General features: G+C 46.4%; 1 protein-coding gene across 1 annotated transcript in view; it reads left to right on the forward strand.

The window, feature by feature from the left end:
- The window catches only part of LOC125443344 (transcription factor-like 5 protein), a 55,090-nt gene extending 53,601 nt beyond the window's left edge, over positions 1-1,489 (forward strand). Inside the window, exon 2 of the mRNA XM_048515367.1 lies at positions 1,221-1,489. Coding sequence (XP_048371324.1) covers positions 1,221-1,489 — 269 coding nt within the window. The remainder of the gene's footprint in view (positions 1-1,220) is intronic.
- Positions 1,490-18,223: the final 16,734 nt, after the last annotated feature.

Genomic DNA, 18,223 nt, shown 5'->3' on the forward strand with positions numbered 1-18,223 from the left:
GGCTGGGTTGGAGGGTGTGTGGCCAGACCCGTCTAGCAGCTCTGTGGATTACTTCTGTGCCCCCCCTCTGCCTGTGCCCCCACCCCCTCCAACAAGGCAAAAGACCAATGGGAAGGGAGAGGTCTGGGAAGGGAAGAGCTGTAATGTGTTTAACTGCAGCAAGAAAGAGTGCGATTTTTGTAATGGAAACTTGGCAGAGAACTCGCTCACTCTTTACTGAGAGGGGCTGAGCCACGAACTGTTCCGCTCACAATGGGCACCCTGCTGTTTCCTCAATGTTTGCAGCCGTGCCAGATGTTGCTGGCGCATGAACATGCGCTCTCTGCTTAATCAGAGCAACATGCAGTTTCCCAGGATGAACGGGCTCTCATCAAAAATGCCTTGGACGGGGGCCACGTGTTTGTGTTGACGCTGCCAGTGCACAGCTTCGCCACCTCTTCCGAAGCAAAGCGGGGAAATGAGGGCCGCGCACCAGCAGCAAAGTCTGTAGCAGAACCTCACCAGGCCTGTCTGGTTACCTCCTTCTCTGACCTTCCAAAGCCCAACAGGCCGCTTCTTGCAGTGTGCAAACCGAGCAAAAGCTGCTTGTTAGCATTTAACAGCCTCGACAATGCCTCATGGAGCTAGGCGCCCTTGTCTGTTACCGTGCTTCTAACCACCATGTGCCTTTTTTTGCTTTTTGAAAAGTGGTGTTTCTATCTTTTACGTTCTTTCGCGCGGGGGGGAAGCAAATGTGATAGTTCTGTGTGTATGTGGACCATGCATGGGTGTCATGCTGGCAGGGGATGGTGGGAACTATAGTCCATAACATCTGGAGTGCCATAGGTTCGCCACCACTAGCCTAGGGGTTAAGAGCACTGCAGTAATAACAGGGACGTTTCTGTTTCATTCCTGCTTTTGGACTGAACACCTTGCTCACTGTTCTGCCATGGGAGGGAGCTAAGTGGTCTCTGTAAAAGGACCACCAGTGCACGGGGGAACCTTTGACCTAGCGCAGCATGGCCGTGCTGACCCTGCTGTGGTCTCCTCCCATGCCACATCCCCTTTCCTCCTGGTTTTCTGCCTGTATATTCACTGCAATAACTGTGCCGTCGAAAAGCTCCAGTACGACTCCTCTTCCATACAGCCATGTGACTGTGATACTGTGTCTGTCCACACACACACACACACACCACCCTTATCAGAATATGACACTGATATCAAGTATTTCTCTCCTCTAGGTTACGATGCTCTGAACTTTGCTTTGGAAACGAACGACAAGTGGATCGGACGGCGGCTGCTGCAGGAAGGCAAAGAAAACGTCACAGATAACCCCGAAGAGGCTGAATTGCTCTATCTCAAAAACTGCACTGAACCAGGTAGGATGGGTTTCGGCCTCCTTCCCTGTGTAGAGTTCCAGCCGCATTGTTACATCCAAGACACCTTGCTGCTGAGCTGCATAAACACATATTTTGTGCCTCTGCACCTTTTCAAGTTTATAATCCTGTAGATAGGACATTTGAATGTTGATAAAAGCCCCCTTAATGTTACCTCTGGACAGGGGCATAGCGAGGGGGAACAGCGCCCGGGGCATGTGTGTGCCTGCGCCCCTGTCATGCCCCTGCCTGCTCCCACCACACCATGCCATGCCCCCGGAACACCCACGCCCAGGGCAAGACGCCCCACCCCGTCCCCTGTCAGCTACACCACTGCCTCTAGAGAAGGCTCATAGAATGTCAGGAGGCTGTTCAGTTTCAATTAGACCTGGGCATATGGAGATGCGCCATGGGAATGCAGAGTGTTTGTCTGGAGCAGGGGTCTTCAAACTGTGGCCCTCCAGATGTTCATGGACTTCAATTCCCATCAGCACCTGCCAGCATGGCCAAGTGGTAGGGCTCATGGGAATTGTAGTCTATGAACATCTGGAGGGCCATAGTTTGAAGACCCCTGGTCTGGAGTCTCAAATAAAACTTTGTTCATGTGTCAAAGGAACTCTTCCGCTATTTCTCTGTGGTACCAACTTTCTAGTGTAGGATGAAGAATAAATGTAGACCGCGAGGGGAGAAGTCACTTGAAAATAGTTTCCTTGTTTATTTTTTTAATTTGTTCTTTTATTTTTTTATTTAATCTGTGTCAAGTTTTCTGTTTTCTGTTTTAAAATACTGTTGCTCCTGCTTTATCTTAACTGAAAGATAAAATCTCACCGGAACGATCAACGCCCCCCTCATAGATAAAAGCAGCTGATGTTTCTTTCGTGTTTCAGATGCACAATTAGGAATACGTTTTGTTTTGCTTGAACTCAGACCCTGACAGTGAAACCGAAGCTCACGGCTGGCATCTAAAATTCTTATGATAAAACAGGCAGAAAAAAACCAGAAATCTTCTCTCTGAGCTACAGAGGCAGCAGAGGATTTTCTGTAGTCATCTCAGGATTATAAAGGTTAAAAGCTCAGGGAAAGTCTTGTTAAGCACAGTTCATATCCTGGCGTTGTGCATCTAATTTTTTCCTTTAAGCCTTAATAACATTGCTATGGCAGTTGGTTGAGCAGACTCTATTTTCAGCGCCTAAAAGGTGGTGCCAGTTTTCAAAAATTCCCCTCGAAAGCAATCTTCCCATGCCTTCTTGCATAATAATCAGATGCCCGCAATAATCGTTTTCGTCTCTCTGGGGTCTGAGTCTGCTGTTTCGCCATCTTTCCTCGTTGCTCAGGCTGCTTGGAGTAATTCTGATTAGTGGAAATGATGTTTTGTTTTCGTGGAAGATGGTTTATTTTACACATATAAGCAACAAATTCAGAAAAGAAAAGGAAAAAACCCCCAAATCTAATTTCCCTTCCCCCATTACTATAATATACATACACACACACACACACACACACACACACACACACACACACACACACACACACACACACACACACACACACACAACCTTTATTAGGCATAATACCAATGAATATAACAACCAGCATTATCCAGGCAAATGTTCCATACACAAAACCATCACAGGTATTATTCCAAAGTTCCTAAAAGGAACCTAGCTACAGAATTTAAAATCACAGAAGAAGAGTTGTTTAGTAGGAATGCAACCTTCCCAGCAACAGAGAAACTTAGCAGGAAGAAGAGTCAAAAGCCTGGTCCTAGCTTCCTCGTATTTGGGGCAGTGAAGCATGATATGTTCCATGGATTGCACCACTATAGTACAGTGGGGGCATTTCTGCTCTTGCGGGTCAATTTTAAGAAACCTCCCTTGGAGTACAGAACAAGGGAAGGAATTACAAGGAGCCCTTGTGTATATCCATCTAAGCTTGGGCTCTTGGAGTATACTCAGATAGTCTGCCATCAGATTGGTTTTGAATTTGACGTTGAAAAAGAAGGGGGAACAGTTACTTCACGCTTGGTCTTGTAGAACTTGTAGCACCTGGTCAAGGAGTCGCCTTTTTAGTTGAAAAAAGAGTTCGGAAGGAGGTAGCATTTGCAGAGAATCCCAGGAGAATCCCAGGGAAAGTATTTTAATTTCAATTGCCCGCCACCACTTAGATCCATGGAGCTGGGGGAGGATATGATTGATAAGGCTACCAGTGTCCGAATTAAAGCACAGGCGAACCCAGAACTTAAGGGTGGCCTGCCAAGCCATTACTATAATAGTAACAATAATAATAATTAAAAAACACATTACAAGACATCACAATGTACATATATGGTGACTTCCAGCTACCTCATTATGAATCTGAACTCAAATCTAGTTTTGTGCTTGTAGTTGGTTGTCTGCATTTCCTCCACTTTGTTGTTTTGCTGATGTTTCGTTGAAGTTTTGTTCTTTAACCCAGCATAGCTGCATTATCAGAGGAATTAGTTTATCATGAAACTGTGTATCGTGAAACGGCTCAGTATCAAACGGCTACCATAGGTTACCCTCAGCTCTGGGCTGGGAAGTATGGGGAGATTTTGGGGGAGGGCAGGGTTTGTAAAGGGGAGGGACCTTAGCCATGTACAATGCCATAACGTCTACCCTTCTGTGATGGAAAATAGTTAGCGGAACTATGTATTAGCTAGAAACATAAAGTTGAAGTATAGAACATGGAAGCACATCTCAAGGCGAAACATGTATGTTGGTCACAGTAAATGGAAGTCACATATGACTGTGAAAAGCATCTTTGCCTTTTGATCTCCTGGAGGGAGGACAGAAAACTCTGTTCAGGCCACGAGGTAACTTAGGCCTTTGAAGTTTCATCCTGGCACCTCTGCATAGTTTCCTGTCCTCCCTCCAGGAGATCAAAAGGCAAAGATGCTTTTCACAGTCATATGTGACTTCCCTTTACTGTAACGATAGCATCTTCCATGACACGCCCCTTTTTGGGATGAAGTTAGTAAACTCCATGTTCACATACTTCAGCTTCCTAATAATACTGTTTGCATAATATCACATGTTTCTAGCTAATACATAGTTCCGCTAACTATTTTCCATCACACCTTCAAAGCAGCCATTTTCTCCAATAGAACTGATCTCTGCAATTCAAAAATAAGTTGTAATTCTGGGAGATCTCCAGGCCCCATCTGGAGGGTGGCAACTCTGCTACTCGGGTAAGTCTGAAATCTTCCCACAACAGAAATGATCCTTCTGTCCAAGTGCTTTTCTTGGAGGATGGCTCTTGGGCCAGAGGAAGGCTTCAGATCGACCTGAGTACCACGGTACAAGCCAGAAGTAAATATTTAGGGTAATCGTGAAGAAAAGATACAAACTAGTATGCAGTTCTTCAGGGGTTACTTCCGCTGCAGTAAACGGGAGTCGCAGAAATCCATGATAATTCTTTGATTTGTGCATCTTCATTCGTTCAGTGGGGTTTGTGCTGGAGAATTTCCCATTGGATCATGCCCCAACCCCCCTGTTGGCTTCTGCTTCTGGCTTGACAGACATAGGGGCTTTCCCCACTACAGAAGGGAGCTAAGATCGACTCGGTTCCCTTCAGTGGAGGGCGATTCCAGGCTGTCCCCACAGCAACTGAGTTGGCCCCCTGGAACCGAGCTAAGTGGGCGGGATCATCTTGGTGCCTGTTTCGCTCCTCGATTGCGATTGGCGCTTGTGTTATGTTCCGGAGTGTTCTTTTTTTTTACAGTTTTACAGTTTACAGTTACATGCTTTCTGCCCGGCCATTAACTTGGCTGGCCAAAAGGCTTCGAATAATAAATATCTACCTGCTCGCCAATTTAATTCCCGTTTCAGCATGCCACAAAAGCGGCTCGTGATTGGTTGAACGGATGAGGTGTCATTTCGATGCTTCCCCACTTCGAAGCTTCGAAGCGGTATCGACCTTGTTCCGGCAGAAAAGTGTAGTTCATAACTGCGACAAGGATGTCGCAGTTCTGAGGGGGGGGGGGGGAACTGAGACAAAACAATGTTGAGCTCGGTGGCAGTGGGGATTCACTGAGGCAAACCTAGGTAGAAACCAGTTCAACTCTGTCAGTGGGGAAAGCCCCTCTGTGTGGTTTCTGTGGACCTGACAGTTTGGTAAAATGGCAAATTTCAATGGGGGCAGCTCATGAGAAAAGATGGAATCCCTGCTAGGCAATTGCCGCAGACATCGGAAATCTGGCATCTTATCATCATTTTGAAGGGAGTGCTTCTGAACCGCTCAGTTATGATGCTGCTTTTGTGAATCAGCAAATCATGATGTGTTTGCAGAGGGAAATCATGGTATAGTATGGTAATTTAATTTATATACCGTTCTCCCCCAAAGGGCTCAAGACGGTGTACAACAACCATGATATAAGCAACAATAAGCAGTATTACAGGATATCAAAACATCAGTAGTCATCATACAAAATTTATAAACAATAATCAGATATTAGGCCACAACAACAATAAACAATATTTCAAAATATCAGTAATCAAAACATAATCAATATAATATTTAATAACAACAATATAGTAACATTAGATTATAGTAGCATTATAACAACATAATAACAAATCATAACATCATAAGATAACATCTAACAGCAAAAAAACAAGAGTGACATCATGATTAACAATGTAAATAAACTCAGATGGCGACTTTCCATAATGAGATCAGAAAGCAAAATATTTGCACTTTCTCTTAGCACCAGCAACTCGGCAGATGTTTCATTCCAGATTTTTTGGAAACATGTAATAATGTGAAGACATTTGCAGGAGTGTTGAGCTATCGAGCACAGTTTTGTCAAGCAAGGTAACTTTTGCTTGCTGGCTTATCAGCATAATTAATATGAATAGTTGCTTCGTGGCTCTAGGTGAGCTCCAGCTCCTTCAACCGGCCCACAGATGTCCTGCTGGGTCCAGCTAGCACCTTTGGCACTCAGACAAAGGATTACAATGCCAGCATGGCCAATTGGCCAATTGGCCATGCTGGCAGGGGGCTGATGGGAATTGTAGTCCATAACATCTGGAGTGCCAAAGGTTCGCCACCTCCCGTTGGGAAGAGAAGTGCAGCTCTTCTCAGATGTCCCAACGTCCAGATTGGAAAACACCTGGAGATTTGGAGGTGGGTGGAGTCTGTGGAGGACAGGGTTTAGGGAGGTACTCCAGTGAGGTATAATGACATAGATTCCACCTTCTCAAGTGGTCATTTAATCCAGATGAACTGATCTCTACCATCCGGAGATCAGTTGTAATCCCAGGAGAACGCCAGCTTCTAGATTGGCAACCAAGTGAAGGCAGTTTTGCCCGGAGGGCAAAGTAGCAACGGTTAAAAGACCTAAGCGCAAGAAACCATAAGCCAACGTAATCTTGTGGCAATATAAAAAAATGCCACTTGATATGTAATGTTGGGGACTTTGTCCTCCAGCAATAAATTAACTAAAAGTTCGTTTGGACAGTTAAGAGGACGAGAATGGCTAAAATCGAATGAGTGTAGTTTCCCTAATGCTCTAAAAATGGACTATAGATGCATCAGCAAGTTTAATATTACACTCTTTCTGAGGTTGTAGACCTCAGCGGTGTTGTGTGGGATTGCCTAGCACAGTGGTGGCGAACCTATGGCACGGGTGCCAGAGGTAGCACTCAGAGCCCTTTCTGTGGGCACGTGCAAACAGAGGCGCCCCTCCCCCCACATCTAAGCTGGCCTTGGCTGTTGGGCTCAATTATTAGCATTAAACCTAAGACCTAGTTTTGGGGAAGCAGTGTAGGTAACCCTGTTAAGCGCTGTTAAACCCCACTGATTTTCATGCGAAGAACTAAAGCGCGATCCTTTACCTGGGAGTAAGCTCGGTTGCTGGCAATGGGGCTTGCTTCTGAGTAAACCTTCCTAGGGTCATGATTCACTCGTTGGAAGAGTTGCACGGTTGCTTCAAAGCAAACCACTGACTACCACCAAGTTTATTCCTGAGTAACGCATGCCCCGGAGTCAACCGGTTTTTCTAAACTAAAACCTCAGTATTCAGGTTAAATTGCCATGTTGGCACTTTGCGATAAATAAATGGGTCTTGGGTTGCCATTTGAGCACTCGGTCTCGAAAAGGTTCACCATCACTGGCCTAGCAAGATCACATGATGTCGCCTTATGAGATCTTGGCAGCCATTTTGGACTTGCTAGGTCACCCTAAATGCTGAGAGGGAATGGGAGGGAAATGGTTGGGTTGTGGGGGAAAAAACAATGGTAGCGCGTGGGACAAGTGTGCGGAGGTGAGATAGTGGGGGATCTGGATTTTCCCACCCGTGCGAGTGCCCGCAAATCCCCCTCTTGATTATTGAATTTCCAAACACAGCTATGAACCCATTCCATAGCATCAGTCAAGAATACCTCGCTTGATAATCATTGTGACAGTTGTTCAGTGAAGTCTGAAACAGATATGACGGCAGCACAGAACTGGGTCTGCTACTCAGCTATTGTGAAGCAGGGGTGGGTGATTTTAAAATAAATTAGAACACACTGAAGTGGGAAGGAGGTGGGTGCCGAATCTTTCATATTCCTCTGATTCCCCATACAACTGCTTTGTGAAACTGTTTTTCTCTATGAGGTCTTCCACTGGGCAGCTCATGGGGATTGAAGAGGAAAGGTGTATCACGACAACTAAAAGGACAAGATATATATATTTCTAAAAAAGGAAAGCTGGGAATTCAGAGAACCTGCAACATATCCCAGTGCTGTCAAGTCACACCCCGGTAAGGTGCTTCACGGCAAGGGAGAAGCAGAGGTAGTTTCTCATTGCTGTCCTGTTCAGGGTTTTCCAAAGGTGATTTCCTCACTGGCGATTAATCCTGGGATAGTCACCCGAAATATCCAGGTTCCCTCAAGAGCTCCTGGATAGCTTTAAAAGGGGCTTGGACAGATTTATGGAGGAGAAGTCGATCTATGGCTACCAATCTTGATCCTCCTTGATCTGAGATTGCAAATGCCTTAGCAGACCAGGTGCTCGGGAGCAGCAGCCGCCGCAGAAGGCCATTGCTTTCACATCCTGCACGTGAGCTCCCAAAGGCACCTGGTGGGCCACTGTGAATAGCAGAGAGCTGGACTAGATGGTCTGATCCAGCAGGCTCTTTCTTACATTCTTATGTTCATGGGATGCAAGGATCCGTCTTGGAAAATTGTATATTACATTCATTAAATGTAGCATTGATGCCTGGTGAAGAAAAGTTCCATGGACCAAAATGGGGAATCTGGGGATATTTTGGCACACTGCAGTTAGATAATTTCTCAGAACGTGATTTAATCTCTACGTTGCACATGCTAGTTTTGAGTTAAAATGGATGCAGCATTGAATCTCTTTCCAAACCTTGTAAAGACACAGATGAAGCACAATTTTGTTATGGGCAAAACACACAACAAACAGCCCCTTCTGAGTATATGACTGGAGCATTGCACTAGGGTTGGGGAGATCTGGGTTCGAATCCCCACTCTGCCATGGAATGTTGCTGGTTTGACCAGTCACACACATCTGGCCAGTGGGATTCTAGCCCATCAGAGCTTCAGCCAGGAGAAATCTTCAGAACATCAGAAGAGCCCTGTGGGATCAGACCTGTGGTCAATCAGTTTACTCACACAGTAGCTAACCATTGAGGGTCCATCTAGTCCAGCATCTAGTCTAACACAGTGGCCAACCAGTTCCCCTGGAGGTCCAACAACAGGGAATAGAGGCCAAGGCCTTCCTCTGACGTTGCCTCTTGGCAGAGAGATTCAGAGAGTGACTGCCACTAAACATGGAGGTTCCGTTTAGTCACCATGGCTAGTAGCCAGCTGATGGACCTCTGTATCTGTCTCGTCCTATTCTAAAGCCATCTATGCCTGTGGCACATCCTCTGGCAGCAAATTCCTAAGAACCAGGGAGGGTCCATCTAGTCCAGCATCCTGTCGGGAGTGCACAAGCTAATCTAGTTCCCCAGATAAGCCTCCCCACAATGCAGTAGTTTCAGCTCTGCCCTAGTCACCCATGAGAAGCATCATCTTAACCCAAAGAAGAATAGTATTTTACCTGAAGCAAATAAGCAACTCCCAGGGTTTTGTTTATGGCATTTGATGTTGACAACGTTCAGCTTATAAGTGGTTGAGGGGCCTTTTTGCAAATCCCTTCCTGCATAAATGGGCACAGATTTTTGGAAGTGATTTTGCTCTCTGTTTTTTTCCTCTTCTCAGCAGATTCTTTTAGTTGCAGCCCGGTTTAAGTGGAGTTACAGTGTTGATTTGAAAAGAATGCGCCCATTCATCTTGTTCACCTGTAATTAAGTTCAGCTTAAAGCCTGAGGCAGCTTTCTTGTACGTTTGGAGACAAATTTAGGCTCAGCTGAAACTGGGGCATCCGAGACACACATATGCATTATATTGCTGTTCATCTCAAATGTTGACAGGGTTCCCACATCCTGAATTACCTCAGACGGTTCAGCAAGTGTTATGTTAGAAATATTACATATGCTACAGGATCTGAAGGAGAGCCATATTAGGTAAACTACTGTAGACTGTTTGGCAGAGAGTTAAGAACATAAGAACATAAGAACTATTCTGCTGGATCAGACCAGAGTCCATCTAGTCCAGCTCTCTGCTACTCGCAGTGGCCCACCAGGTGCCTTTGGGAGCTCACATGCAGGGTGTGAAAGCAATGGCCTTCTGCTGCTGCTGCTGCTCCTGAGCACCTTACCGTTTGCTGCTCTGTGACTGGGCGGCAAACGGCAAGCCCCAGAAGGCAGTGCACGCAGCCGCAGGAGCGCACGGCCTTCTGGGGCTTGCCGTTTCCCGCCCTGTTACAGAGCGGCAAATGGTAAGCCCCAGAAGGCAGTGCGGCAGCCTCCCAAAAATCGGGACAATTTGAGGAACCCGTGGGACGCGGGACAAATTGTTAAAGGTGGGACGGTCCCGCCAAAAGCGGTACGTCTGGTCAGCCTACACTATGAATTCCATTAGGCCAAATGCTAATGGACCAGGGCAAAGAGTCTGCGTGGTCTCTCGCTTGGCAGATTATGGCTACTGACATCCGGGGCCTGGCTAGGAGGGGAAAATATATTTTTCTTTTCTGCGCTTACATGTGTGCCCTGGCCTCAGTAATTGGTCTGGGGCAGAAGGTTAGAAAGTGAGACCCCTTTTTTCTGAATCTGGGGGAATCTGGTGTAGAGAGGCCGTAAGTGTTTGGGTCTCTGTTGTTCTGCTTTCTGAGGTGAACAGCAGCTTCTTTTCTAGCCTCTGTTCCCAACTGGATCACCCCTGGATCTGCTCTCCTCAGCTGACTCTGTAAACAAGTTGCGAGGCCGCGAGCAACAACAGAGGAACCACATGTGCAACAGCTAAAAATCCTCGTGGTCTTTCTGCTTGGACAACCTTCGGTGTGTCAGAGCCTCAAAGGAGTGCTTCTCAACCGGGGAGCATGAGTATATGGATCCTTCAGCGAGCCCGGCTGACGGTAACGCAACGAGGAAATTACAGTGGCAGGATTGGTGTGACGGCGGCTGTCAGCATTAAATAGAGCCTGATAATAGTGCTGGAAATAGGAACGCCAGCTTGTCTGGAGTCGTGAGGGTAACCTTGCTGTGCCGCGGCTCGCTCTTCTCTCTGAGTCAGCCACGCGGCTGCACATTATGCTCATTCGCTGTTATGTCATAAAGATTATCCTCAGGCAGACTGGAGCTCGGCGAGGCTTTCAGTCAGTTATTCTCTGCGCTCCGTGCATTTTTTCTCATAAATATGTTGAGTTATTCGTAACTCAGAGCAAGGCAAGGAAAAGAAAGTGTTTTTTTAACTGATGTGGATGGTTCTCCTTTGTAGGAGACTGAAGGGCAACTGGTGTATTTACAATATATAATCCTGTCAAGCAGAGTAATGAGCAGAAATGTGAGGCCCGTTAAATAAGAATAGTTATCTTTCAAAAGACCAGCTGTTTTTCCTCAGAAGTTCAAAAACATAGAGAGAACTTTACTTTTAACCAAGAGAGAAAAATAAACTGTGTGTGTGTGTGTGTGTGTGTATCTTGTACAGTATCTTCGTCAAAGGCAATTTTACATAGCATTGGTTAGCAGTACACAGAGAACATCTTTCTCTCAGTCAGTCGGGAGCAGAAGAAAGAACGACCAATGGTTTTCAACTGTCATCTTCAGAATGTTTGCAGAGGTATCCCAGCATTCCTTGATGCCGCTGCATGTAAGCAAGACTGAACATTCAAACAGAGACTAAGTTGTGAACTGGGAAGGCCTGAAGTGTGAATCTTTCCTCAACCATAAGGGCACAAAGTTGGCCACAAGCAAGCCGTTTTCTTTAAGCCTCCCTCTGTAATATAGGGATAAGACTAACCTTCTTTATAGGAATGTCATAAGGATTAAAACAAAGCAATAGAGCTAAAGCACTGTGAAGTCTTATACATTAAAGTTTTTTTAATTGAGAAATTTATATCCTGCTTTTCTCCCCAGTTGGGACCCAAAGTGGTTTATACCATTCTCCCCTCTTCCATTCTCACAGGGAGAGGGAGTAGCCCAAGGTCACTCAACGAGCTTCCATGGCAGAGTGGGGATTTGAACCTGGGTCTCTCAGGTCCTAAACTAACACTCTCATTCAGTGGTGGGATCCAAAAATTTTAGTAACAGGTTCCCATGGTGGTGGGATTCAAACTGTGGCGTAGCGCCAATGGGGCGGGGCACGACGGGGGCGTGGCTGGGTATTCCGGGGGCGGGGCATTCCTGGGCGGGGCTGTGGCAAGGACGCAGCCGCTGCGCCAGTCCTTGGGTGGGAAATGAATCCACGCAGGCGCAGGCTGCCACGCACGCCGGCGCACCTCCTGCTAGACTGCTTCCAGTTCTGCGCGCTACTGCTGAGAAGAGGGGCGTAACTAAGGCCAAAATCACGTGGCAAAATTACCAATTAGTAACCCCCTCTCGGCACACACAAATAATTAGTAACCTACTCTCGGAAACCTGTGAGAAACTGCTGGATCCCACCTCTGCTCTCACTACTTCACTACATGTGTGACATGTCCTTGAACCAAGCTTACATCTGTTGACAACCCAATCTTATGCTTAGTTGCCTAGAGATAGGTTTCACTGAATTTAATGAGTGTTCACCCTACTGAGAGTACGCACAACTCAAAAGCTAGCCTAATCTCATCAGATCTCAGAAGCCAAGCAGGATGGGCCCTGATTAGTTTTTGGATGGGCCATCTCCAAGGAACACCAGACAGAGGCCGGCAGTGGCAAACAATCTCCAGGCATCCTCTGAAGATGCCAGCCACAGATGCAGGCGAAACGTCAGGAGAGAATGCTACCGGAACACGGCCATACAACCTGGAAAACCCACAACACCCTAGTGATTCCGGCTGTGAAAGCCTTCGACAGTTCATCTCCAGACATCTCTTGCCTTGAAAACCCTACCGGTTGCCATAAGTCAGATGTGACTTGACAGCATCATGAAAAAGAAGAGTGTGCGGGGAGGGAAGACCGCATGGTATAGCCCCGTGGTGGCGAACCTATGGCACTCCAGATGTTCAAGGACTACAACTCCCATCAGCCCCTGCCAGCATGGCCATGAAGAAGAAGAAGAAGAAGAAGAAGAGGAGGAGGAGGAGGAGGAGGAGGAGTTTGGATTTATATTCCCCCTTTCTCTCCTGTAGGAGACTCAAAGGGGTTTACAATCTCCTTGCCCTTCCCCCCTCACAACAAACACCCTCTGAGGTGGGTGGGGCTGAGATAGCTCGGAAAAGCTGAGACTAGCCAAAGGTCACCCAGCTGGTGTGTGTGGGAGTGCCCAGGCTAATATGAATTCCCAAGATAAGCCTCCACAACTCAAGCAGCAGAACTGGGAATCAAACCCGGTTCCTCCAGATCAGAGTGCACCTGCTCTTAGCCACTGCCCTTAGCCACTACGCCACTGCTGCTCTCTGACTTGCTTGACTGAATGAAGCAGGCAAAAACCACCTTTGACTAGTTGCTTGTCTTGAAAAGCGCTTGCTGAGGTTGTCATAAAGCAGGTGTGATTTGTTGGCACTTCACACGTACACAAAGACTGCACAGAATAGTCACCTGGGGATGCTCCAAAGTGTTTGGGATTCTCAGTCGCTTTGAGCAAGGCTTATTTCAAGGACTGCACAGTGTATTTTTGGGTGTTGCGATGATGAGCTGCCAGTGAGATCATCGCTGGCAGAGAGTGAATATTGGTCAGCGTATAATATAATTGAAACTTAAAGCTGGCTTATTTTGAAAATTTTGATCCAGTTTTGCTTAATAAGCCCTAGAAACGGATGGGATCTGATCCTTAAAAATCTGAGTTTTGCTGCCTGCTTTTGTGAGCTGCTAATGAACGTGATAATGATGATAACAGAGGAAAAGAAGACCTTTTCTAGCACAGTATTGAATGCAAAACTAAGAGTCCTTCTGCCATTTAATATAGCTGTGGCAGATACGTGAGTTGAAATAATTAAGCCCCTTTGTTTAGAAGGAAGCCATTTCATTTCGACACTTGTCTTCAAGAGATTTCTATTCGGGATCCGTTCTCTATGGCTACCTCATGAGACATCCAAAAATGAGCACACACTCCCCATCATAGCTTTTATTAGGTCCGACCAAATGTTACGTAACCGCATGCAAGCTTTTGAATTCACTAGAACTTGGAAGAACTTGGAACTCAAAAGATCTCACACTGTTATGTGACATTTGCTTGGTGCTCATCAAAAGAATTACGGAAACTGTATTCTGATTTTTGGATTCTACTTTGAGACCCACACAGCTGTATTATATTACATAATTTCTGTATTATAACCCCTCATGGGAAGGCTCTTGAAAACCTTTCACATGGGAGTTGGGACACACAAGAGAATCTGTGTAAAAACTGGCCCTGAATAATAGTGTTTTGGTCAACAAATATCTCAGAAACCAAGAGTGTGCACATATATAGCATAGAATCATAGAGTTGGAAGAGACCACAAGGGCCATCAAGTCCAAGCCACCTGCCATGCAGGAAGACACAATCAAAGCACCCTTGACAGATGGCCATCCAGCCTCTGTTTAAAAACCTGCGAAGAAGACAACTTCACCACACTCCAACACAGTGTCTTTACTGTCTTTCCCCCCTACCTTTTCTCTAATGTTTAGGTGGAATCTCTTTTCCTGTAACTTGAATCCATTACTCCTTGTTCTAATCTCTGGAGCTGCAGTAAACAAGCTTGCTCCATCTTCAACACAACATCCCTTCAAATATTTAAACGTGGCTATCATGTCACCCTTTCACCTTCTTCACAGCAGTGACGTAGTGGTTAAGAGCAGGTGCATTCTAATCTGGAGGAATCGGGTTTGATTCGCCGCTCTGCCGCTTGAGCTGTGGATGCTTATCTGGGGAATTCAGATTAGCCTGTGCTCTCCAACACATGCCAGCTGGGTGACCTTGGGCTAGTCACAGTTCTTCTGAGCTCTCTCAGCCCCGCCTATCTCACAGGGTGTTTGTTGTGGGAGGGGGGAAGGGAAAGGAGTTTGTAAGCCCCTTTGAGTCTCCTTGAAGGAGAGAAAGGGAGGATAGAAATCCAACTCTTCTTCTTCTCCTCCTCCTCCTCCTCCTCCTCCTCCTCCTCCTCCTCCTCCTCCTCCTCCAACTAAACATACCCAACTCCCTAAGCTGCTCCTCACAGGGCTTGGAATCCAAACTTTTTACCATTTTGGTCACCCTGCTTTAAACCTGTTCCAGCTTGTCAAAATCATATTTGAATTGTGATGCCTAGAACTGGACACAGTATTCCAGGTGTGGTCTGACTAATGTAGAATAAAGAGGTACTATTACATCCCTTGATATATAGACCTGTGGTGGCAAACCTTTGGCACTCTAGATGTTATGGACTACAATTCCCATCAGCTTCTGCCAGCATGGCCAATTGGGAATTGTAGTCCATAACATCTGGAGTGCCAAAGGTTCGCCACCACTGATATAGACTCTATACTCCTATTGATGCAGGCCAGAATCACATTGACTTTCTTGGATGCTGCATCACACTGCTGACTCCTGTTCAGTTTGTGGTCTACTAAGACTCCCAGATCCCTTTCACCTGCACTGTCGTCAATCCAGGTGTCCCTCATCCTATATCTGTTCATTTCACTTTTTTTCTACTTTAAGTGTAGTATCTCACATTTATCTCTGTTGAAATTCATTTTGTCCATTTTTGCCCACCTTTCTAACCTGTTTAGGTCAATTGGAATTCTGAAGGGGTGTCATGTTGAAGAAGGAGCAAGCTTGATTTCTAGCATTCCAGGGGACTGCAACCTGCGGCTCTCCAGATGTTAATGGACTGCAAATCCCATCAATAGATGACATTGATCAAACGCAATAGATGATAATTGTAGTCCATGAACATCTGGAGAGCCGCAGGTTGCAGACCCCTGGCTAGCCCACATTTTACTGGCTTGCTTGCAAGAATGTAAGGGGAGACTTTGGGCCTTTCCCCACTCACCATATGCTGCGGGCTAACCTCGTGAACAGATCCAGGGTTCCTCCACGCTCCCCACCGCACCAGCGGCCACAGCGCAGCCGGCCCGAATATGCTGCACTCCCACCTCCTTAGCGCGCGACAAATTAGCTCCTGTTCGAACAGCAACTTTTTCCAAAACGCTGCGCTTGCCGCAGGGTGGTGAGGAACTTCGGCATGTTACCACGAAATTGATTCGCCGTGACGTGCAGCCTTCTGACCAATCAGGCGGCAGGCTTCTCCATTTTTTAAGGAAGGAGGTCCCCATCAGAAAGAGTGCGACAGGCAGCTATGTGATTACGTAGGCACGTGGCGACATTGCTTTTATAATGCACAAAAAGCGGCAGTGGAGACGTGTGCACAGGGCGACGTTCCAACATTGCTTTTACTGTTCAGGCTCCACGGTTTTGCACCAGCAAATCATGGCAGAGTGCCCCTGAGCACGCGGTCTTGATTTTTAAAGTGAAAACGGGGTTGCGTGGAACAGCTGCGGTGGAAAACGAAACTGATTTTCGTGCCGTGCCGTGTGACGTTCACTTTCCGTCCAATCAGGTTGCAGCAGTGTGGTGTGTGCGAGTTGCGAACTTTCTTTTCTATTTCCGCCATTTCCATTTGTGCCGTTGTGATGATGTGTGCATGTGTCGATGACCAAAAAAGGGTCCGCAATGGTGCGCCAGCCAATCAAAATAGAGACCCGCCCTCCACTGGCTGCTCTTGGGGAACGCTGCAATTCTGACCCCGCATTTTTTCGTGAGTGGTAAAATGAGGTGGGAAACAACTTCCCCGTGCGCAAAAGCTGCGGAGCTCAACAAACGCGGGGTAGACGCCCCTTGGTACACAAAAAAAAGGTAAGTGGGGAAAGGCCCCTTGTCAAAGGCAGTGCCTCCCTTTTACAGTGTAATGCTTTCCCTTCACTTTGTACCCTGGGATGGAGCATGCTGTACAACATATGTGCACTAGAATTGCTAATTCCTGGTTGGGAGATTTCTGGAGATTTGGGAGCAGAGCCTGGGAACGGTGTGGTTTGAGGAGAGGAGGGACCTGAGCGTGATTTAATGCCATAGAGTCCATTATCCAAAGCAGCCATTTTCTCCGGGCGCAGTGATCTCTGGAGTCTGGAAATTGTTTGTAATTCTGGGAGATTTCTATCCCCCCCATCCCGCATTGGAGAGTGTGCAGCAGCAGCAGCAGCAGCAGGAGGAGGAGGAGGAGGAAGAAGAGGAAGAGTAGTAGTAGTAGTAGTAGTAGTAGTAGTAGTAGTAGTAGTAGTAGTAGTAGTAGTAGTAGTAGTAGTAGTAGTAGTTTGGATTTATATCTCTCCTTTCTCTCCTTGTAGGAGACTCAAATGGGCTGACAATCTCCTTGCCCTTCCCCCCTCACAACAAACACCCTGTGCGGTGGGTGGGGCTGAGAGAGCTCCGAGAAGCTGTGACTAGCCCCAGGTCACCCAGCTGGCGTGTGTGGGAGTGTACAGGCTAATCTGAATTCCCCAGATAAGCCTCCACAGCTCAGAGCAGGGAATCAAACCTGGTTCCTCCAGAGCAGGGAATCAAACCTGGTTCCTCCAGATTAGATACACGAGCTCTTAACCTCCTACACCACTGCTGCTCCTTTTTTAGTTTAAGGGGGGAGGTTGTAGGGTAAACATAGCATGATAGAACCAAGTTTTAGAACATTTTAAAAAACATATCCTCTGCCTATGACCTTTAGTGACATTTTCAACTGCTCGCTTATGTGACAGCAACCCCATGTTGCGGTCTACCAATTGCTTCGTGTAACGTGTGCCAAATTACAAAGGCAGTTCAGGAAAGAAAAAAACCTCTTGGTCATGTTGATATAAAGATCTGAGTCAATTCTTACTTCACAATGGTAACCACTGTGAATCGCTTCACCTGGATCTTCTGAGAGTGTAGGCTTTTAGCTGCCTTTGCCTCATATTTCGAAAGTTCTTTCATTTTCTTTTTAGATGTTTCTGATTTGTCCGTTGCATAATCGCACAATTGCTCCGAAGCAGTCTGAATGCCCTTAAGTGATCCCGTATGTTTCTGAAAAACTGGTCTTTCTTTAAAGAGAAGACATTCCGCACGTGAGAACCATACTGACTGTGGATAAAAAATAGTGTACATAACATCAGGAAACTGTTAGCAAAAGGCAGTTACATATACTTGTACTTGTGGCTGAATTTTCAGTAAGAGACTTAAGAGACGAAGTCATGTTGCGTGGGAAAGGTGAGTTTTAGTGGGAGTATTGAAGCGTGGCCTCATCGAGGTTAAATGAGGTTTCCGGCATTAAAATTTCAAGCAGGGGTCAGAAAGGGGGAGCGAGTTCTTGGAGAGCAGGCAACATTTAGCCCC

Source organism: Sphaerodactylus townsendi, linkage group LG14 (genome assembly GCF_021028975.2).
Source record: "Sphaerodactylus townsendi isolate TG3544 linkage group LG14, MPM_Stown_v2.3, whole genome shotgun sequence".
In the NCBI taxonomy this organism is placed as follows: domain Eukaryota; kingdom Metazoa; phylum Chordata; class Lepidosauria; order Squamata; family Sphaerodactylidae; genus Sphaerodactylus; species Sphaerodactylus townsendi.